Source organism: Numida meleagris, chromosome 3 (genome assembly GCF_002078875.1).
Source record: "Numida meleagris isolate 19003 breed g44 Domestic line chromosome 3, NumMel1.0, whole genome shotgun sequence".
In the NCBI taxonomy this organism is placed as follows: domain Eukaryota; kingdom Metazoa; phylum Chordata; class Aves; order Galliformes; family Numididae; genus Numida; species Numida meleagris.
Genome location: NC_034411.1, coordinates 73,425,288 through 73,432,648, shown reverse-complemented (window position 1 = coordinate 73,432,648; position 7,361 = coordinate 73,425,288). Strand labels below are relative to the sequence as shown.

Here is a 7,361-nt window from a genome sequence, read left to right as displayed (position 1 = left end):
GAGGAGAGGAGAGGAGAGGAGAGGAGAGGAGAGGAGAGGGAGTGTTTGCATTTAGTATCTAGAAACGTACAGGTGACTTAAATAGGTAATAAATAGCAATCTAACAAAAAAAATCACAAAAAAAACCCAAAACAAACAACCAAAAAAAAAAAGACAACCACCATAAATCCATGAATCCATGATCATGCAATACCTTGAATGAAGGGTTTCATTATCATTTACCTTCACTTATGCATGTTTGGGTTTCATTTTCATTTACCTTCACTCATGAGTGTTTAGGTTTCATTTTATTTTTGTTTATTTTGTGGAGGTATGAAAGGAAACCAAAGCCCAACACCAGAATTACAATATTTCTTTTATTGCTGTCTGTACATACCTACTAGGGAGCACAGAAGCTTGGCTTATGGTATGTCCCAGGATCCTAATCCCTTTGCAAGGACTTAGGGTCTGCCTGAATTCTCCATTATCTCAAGGACACAAGCTGCATTTGTACATAAAGTGGAGGGCAGGGAACAGCCTGGGAAATGAAGAGCTGTTTCCATGATGTGTCAGCTTATTCTTTATATAGTATAACATATGGCAAATTCTGTTTTCTTCCCCTCCCATTCTCTGTGTTGGAGTTATTTTCTTCAAAATGATGAAAGGCATAAATAAAATGTTCTTGGCTCTGGGCCTTCTCTATTGAAATCAGTGTGTGAGGGAGAGGGGTAATATAGAGGAGTGTAATGTGTGTAAAATGAAGACGTTGTTTTCAAATTATCTTTTCTTGTACTCAGGGTATAAAATTTGAAGATTATTCAGGATGTCCTACATTGATAATTATTCTCTTTGTTCACACTGCTGTAATACAACAACTGCAGTGTACCTCTTTCTTGATATAAGCCCATACTATATGCAAACTAATAACCTTGAAGTAGAATGCTGGTTGTTCAAGTCATGTTTACTATTGAGAGCATATTCAATATAGTATAGAAATTCTTGCCTGCTAAAATGTCTTCTATAATGGGCTGCATTGACTTTGCTGTTTTTAAACTAAATATCAACCATAAGGTAAGAGTGGGAAGGAGCAGATGGAGTTTGTATCTCAAACTGTATTGGAATCAAAATAGATTCTTTAAAATTCATATCCAAATGTGGCTATGGGAAATTATAAATTATAACTCAACAATGTTTTTATAGTGATGCATCAGATACAATGTTAACATAATGATTACGTAATAATGACAGTAAAGAAACAATTCTTGTGTCGTATTGCTGGTCTTGTTGTAACCTTACAGCTGCTGTCTTAAGAAAAAAAAAATCAACAGGACTGGATGTGAAAAATGAAGACGTGTTTATACCATTTTTAAAGACAGTAACCACAGCAGTTTCCAGCAACCAGTGAAATCTTTTGTTAACAATCCGATCATTAATACTATAGGTCTTTTTCCCTTCACACTGTACCCATGTATGTGTTTTACATTGTCTTTAACTTATATTAGCTTATCTTTTGGAATAAAAATCTTATAAAGGTATTTATTAACATTTACAAGGTTGATGTCTGTGTTAAATCGGGTAAATCTGAACTTCTGTGCCTTTACTTAAAGCCATTGACAGGAAAATGGACAACTATGTGAGCCTTTTTTAAAAAGGGGCTGCCTTTTTTGTTAGATCAGAGAGCTTTCACTTTCATGTGAAAGTCATTTCATTTTCATGTGGAAACATACATCTTGTAGAAAGTGATCTATAAAACCTGGTTATTCAGAGGCTGAAATTTATGCAAGAAATGGTGTTTTTATCACAGAAATGGAGCAAATAGTTTCCGAGACTGAATGAAAAAGTATTGCTATTAGTAAGTTAAAGGCAGAGATCACTTACACGTTCCTCCAACCACTGGCAGTAATCATCTGCATTTAGTATTCCATCAGTAGATTGCTTCTGACAAGTTATACATTCAAGAGATTAATTCATCAGTTTCCAGCAATCACTTTCAGTAATCTTTAGCATGAAAAATACTCTGCACTGAAATAAGAACATTTGTGGTCAGCTATCAAAATATCACACAGTATTTAGTCTAATTTTCATGACATTTTACATGCAAACACACTCAGTACAAAGTAGTGACTTAAGTGAGCATAAGATTTTTCCTTCAGTGGGAAATTATTTTTTATGTTACTTTCAAATCCTGTTTTCATGCAGTTGAAATCAAGGATGTACAGAGATGTCATTGCAGTTTAGCTCAATATAAACAGAAAATTAAAAATAAATAAATAAATGAAATGAAGTTCCTTTTCCTCCCATGAAATTCAGAGCAGGGCACCACAGAGAAAAATACACGATACTGTGAAACAGAGATACTATATCTACACAATTCAGCACAAATCAGATACACTGCCTTTGCTCCTGCAAGTGTATGAACCAGAAGGCAAGCACTGATCTTAATATGTGTTCTAGCTGGCACATACCACCAAATTTAATCTGCTAACTACTTGGGAAATGCTGCTGGCAGTCCTTCAGGCCACCTGTGTTGTTTGCACTTTAGTCACCACTGGCACTCTCTATAGAGGTAGGAAATACAGTTTTGATTCTGTACCTGGCCCTATACAGAGCCACCGCCTGTGTTACAAGAGATCTGTCCACTCAGATGTTCAAGATATTTTTTGCTCCAGTTATGATCAAAAAAGCAGACATGTTTTGCCACACTTCTTCTATTTAAAAGATTCATGTAATTGATCCATTTTCCAGAAATTTTTAACTACAGTAATCCACATTCTCAAAAAAAAAAAACAAAAAAAAAACCTTCAACAAATTCACTAGACAACAGGCTTTGTCTGAAATTTATACTGAAAACACTGAAAATTAATGTTTCATTTTAATTTACAATATGTTTTTAGTTCATTCAGGGAACAAAAGACTCCTGTAGTTAATTTAACACCTGTCTTCAATACAGATATCTGGGGGTGAGGTGCAAGGGCTGTCGTGAACCCCCCTTGCTCAGGGGCCGGCACTCACCAGCACAAGCGACGCGCAGGGTGCGGCCGCTCCTCACCTGGCCGGCCACACAGCGCAGGCCGGCCAGTGTCAGCCACATGAAGGTGATGCACTGCGGAGCTGCGGAGGGGAAGGAGAGGGCCACGGTCAGAGCCCCGGCAGAGAGGGAGGAGGGGCTGCAGCCCTGCAGCCCCCAGCTCAACGCAGAGCACATGCAAAGGGGAGAGAGCCCTTTGCCCGGTTGTCATTGACGTCAGGAGGCTGAGGGTGCTCTACCATAGCTGCTGAACAGCTTGCTCAGGGTGATGAGCGCAAACTCCTTGGACATCTCCGCCACGGCCTTCAGGTGGCCCTGGAGCTCGGCCATCACCAAGCTGAAGTGCGAGCGGGCCAGAGCCACCAGGACGTTGCTGGCAGCTGTCCTCACGTTGTCTGTCGCGCCCTGAAAAATTGTCCCTGGTGACACGCGGCACAGGAGACTGCCTGAGGCCCTGGGAAGGGCTAAGCCACCGCCGTCCGCCGGCAGAATGCCAGCGCGGGCAGGCGGCTCCCTTTGCCTTCGGGAGTGACCCCTCACCTGGGCCGCCGTCAGGTCCTGGGACACCTCTGCCAGCAGCCGGTTCGCCGCCCTACACGGCGGGCGGCTGTCCTCTTCCCACAGGGCGCTCTCCAGCTCGCAGTATGCCTGCGCTCGGTCACCCTGGGGACAGGGATCAGTCACGCTCGCTTTGCCCTTGTTCCCAGGGAGCAGCCTGCTGCCACCCGTGGCTATGCCGATGTGCTGCCGGGGTCAGGCAGGTGCGAGGGCGGCACAAAACCCTGGGCTGTGGGCCTGGCACCCTCGGGACCGTGGCAGTGGGCCGGGGCAAGGACTGATGTTTGCATGTCCCCAGCTCACCTCCCTGTCTTGCAGGCGCTGCAGCAGCAATGTCACGGGACAGGCAGGGGCAGAGCTTGCCACCCTGCATTCCATGAGACGGAATAGGACTGAGCAGTTGGGGCAAAAGTGTTCTGGGGAGCAAGCTGGCAGGATTGATGACCAGAGCATTGAACTAGATTTGACGGAGGAAGGGGATGGAGTTCCTTGTGACAGAGAAGGGCCTGGGAACGCTGTCTGTTTAGGAAACTGTGGAGAAAAACCTCCCAGTTGTCCAGTAGGATCTTGTGAGGACTCCTCAGAGAAGATGATGTTGCCAAGAGCCTGGCTTAACCCTTCTTGCATCCCTCTAGAGATCCCTGCACCCTCTGCTTCCTTACAGTGCCTGTACAGCAATGTGCGCCGCCTGGGGAGTAAACTAGAACATCTGGAAGAACTAGAGATCTGTGGGGATGTGATCTCATTGCTATCACGGAGACATGGTGGTACAGCTCACGTGACTGGAATGCTGCTGTCCGACCACTGTGTCCAATATCTAAAAGGAGATTAGAAAGAGGAGGAGAATCAACTTTGTACTCGGGTAGACGGTGACAGGGCAAGGGGGAATGGTTTTAAGCTCAAGGAGGGAAGGTTTAGGTTGGTTGCCAGGGGGAAGTTCTTTACAGAGAGAGCGATGAGGTGCTGGAATGGGCTCCCCAGAAAGACTGTGGGTGCTCCATCCCTGGAAGCATTCAAGGCCGGGTTGCATGGGGCCCTAGGCAGCCTGGTCTAGTACCAGCTCTGGAGGTTGCTGGCCCAGCCTGTGGCAGGGGGGTAGGAGCTTGATGATCCTTGGGGTCCCTTCCAACCCAAGCCATTCTGTGCTTTTATGACTCTATGTATCTCTCTCTGCAGGAGGAATGCGTCATAGCATTTAGTTAAAGCTAAGTACAGTCTTAAGAACACAAGGCAATCTTCCATTTACAATGAGACAGTTTCTACCTTTGTCGCTTCCCAGAAATTTGGCTTTTTCCTGGGGAAAATTCAGTGATCTCTTCGCTATGGCTTCAGGACTCCTCCTTCCTCTCAGCCAATGCTTTTTGTAGGACGCACTGCCATGTCCTTGCAGAGATACGCATTTTCTCCTCAAGTTTCCTCTCGCTACCCAGTGAAAGTTGTATGATACTCTGGGGCTTTTTATTCGCAGTTGATCTTTAGATATTTATTGGAATTGTTCGGAGGTTAAGTGGATGTCTACCCTAAATGCTGACATTTTCACCTTTCACACTTAAAAATAAACAACTAAGCCACATGTCTTTTGATTTATTTGCCAGAAATAATAGCAGAGAATTCAGTATCTCTCTGCAGGAGGAATACATCATGGTATTTAGCCAGGCCCTTCTCTGCAGAGCTCCTCTCCTGCAGGCCAGCCCCTACCAGTTAGAGCCGTGTCCAACTCACAGCCCAGCTGGCCCTGCACCCGCCCGCTGCCCCGTGCCATCATGGCGGCAGCACTGCCCCGCCCAGTGGCCCGGCCCGGCACCGCAGCACCAGCTGAACACCGGTGCGCTACGAACCTGTGTGGTGCTGGCCCATGACATCCGAGGCAGATGGTGGTGGTGTGGCAGTAGGGGTTGAACCTTCCCACCGATATTCCGTTACGTGTTGTTGCCGTGCGACAGATGGCAGCATAGGAGTAGTCTGACACAACGGCGTCTGACGTGGAAGCGCAGATGAAGCAGAGGTGTGTCACTGAACTCCTCCATGCAGAAAATCTGTCACCACTGACATTCATCGATGCACAAGCGCACGCGTGCAGTAACATATACACACACGCGCGCGCGACAGCCTGCGCTGATCAGGTGCAGGGCACGGCCAGACGAGCGCGGTGACCAGCAGCTTATGTACATGCAACTGCCCCCTTTTATCCATTTTTCCCTCCTCTCCAACCTCTGGTTCCTCCTTCACGTTGCTTGCGATCTCAAGATGCCCTGTTCTACATCCCAAGCAATGACTGGGGTGGACAGAGTTGGCCAGAGGTGCCTCTAGAGCCCTTCCCCGGCTCCTTGCAGGCTCCCCCAGCTGTGGGGCTGCTCACCTCCCGTGACAGCACAGGGAAGGGCCAGAGTTCCCCAGCCCAGGGGCTTCTGGTTCTTCCACGAATGGGCAACAGCAGCCTTTCATCGCATAACCCAACACTTCCTCGTCGCTATAAAGTCCATATGGGATTTTGGAAATGTCATCACCAACAAGTAACACGGCTGCTGTGGAAGCGGAGGTGATGTGCAGTGGTGAAATGTCAGCACCTTCATCAGTGGCCGTCACCTGCCGCCAGCACAGCCTGCAGGCACATACACAGCAGGGGCAAGGACAAGTGAAGCAAAAGAGGAAGGATGAGAATGAGAGGGGTGAAAGAGAGCATGAGCGTCAGGCAGAGGTGATCTGGAAGGGTGCTGCTAGAGAGGCAGCTGGCCTCAACCTGCTGCTCGGAGAAAGGAGGCCGAGGGTGAAGGAGGCAAAGAAAAATGAGAGGGAGGCAGGCGAGAACAGAATGCGTCATCTGACGTGGAGAAAGATGAGCTCTGCAGGGCTAATTCTTTGCTTGCCGATACAAGGAAATGGAAACACGCCGTGAAGGAGGATGCAAAAAAATAAGTAAGCAGCTGGATAAAGAAAAAGATATGAAACGAGCAGAGTCTAATGTGGAAATGTAAGTGAGCAGGAGTGAGAGGACCCATGGTAAACCACCTGGTTATGCCAAAGGGAATTCTCCAAGAGTTTGGAGCAAAACAGGCCTGTACCTCTAAGTCAAAACTTAGGAAGAACCCGGTATTGCTGTAGTTCTCTGACTGTGAACTACAAAGTAACCTGTTTTGGCAAGCCATGTGTTTGGACGATATTCTGCAGGAGACACAACGTATCCACAGCAGGGGTCTTGGTGTCCCATGGAAACGCCCATGCCTGCGCAGCCACAAGCTGTGCTGCCGGACGTCCGCTGCCCTTGCAGACCAGCGCATGGCGTAACTGGTATGGAGAAGAGACGGTCTACAGCAGCTATTAAAATGAAGACTTGGTAAAAAAAATACTCCTTAGCCAGGATTCTGGCATTCAAAATTTTTAATAAATAATACAAATTTTTTAGCTCAGCTGTCCTTTTCATTATTCCACCGGCTCCAGTCTCGAGGACAAACCGCTCTTCTTCTTCTCCCCCGCACGCCACTAGAAAAAGGAGAGTCTCAAGTTGTGACTGAGTAATTCCTGCCTCAAACAGACTTTGAGAGGGCCAGAACCATGTTGAGGGGCACTGGGGATACAGGGATGCCCAAGCAGTGCTCCTTCAGCAAGTCCTTCAAGTCCCAGAGAGGCACTGTCCAAGTGGACAAGGGAGAAAAAAAAAAGCAAGAGCTCTTCCGCCCAGCCCCGAGGCAGACACAGCTGCCAGACACTGGCCCCATCACGCCCACCTTTCCCACAGAGGCACTGCAGGATGCAGCAGCTCCACAGCAGGTGGACCTAGCCTGCTGCCTAGCCGCTG

General features: G+C 47.1%; 1 protein-coding gene and 1 long non-coding RNA gene across 2 annotated transcripts in view; both read right to left on the bottom strand.

The window, feature by feature from the left end:
- Positions 2,979–3,586, bottom strand: LOC110395380. Its single transcript, XR_002436366.1, has 3 exons — positions 3,548–3,586; positions 3,247–3,412; positions 2,979–3,090 (listed from the first exon to the last, which is right to left on the bottom strand). It is a non-coding gene; the product is annotated as an uncharacterized LOC110395380 (long non-coding RNA).
- LOC110396388 (maestro heat-like repeat-containing protein family member 2A) overlaps positions 6,642–7,361 on the bottom strand; it is an 8,319-nt gene continuing 7,599 nt past the window's right edge. The window contains exon 10 of the mRNA XM_021392005.1: positions 6,642–6,927. Coding sequence (XP_021247680.1) covers positions 6,642–6,927 — 286 coding nt within the window. The remainder of the gene's footprint in view (positions 6,928–7,361) is intronic.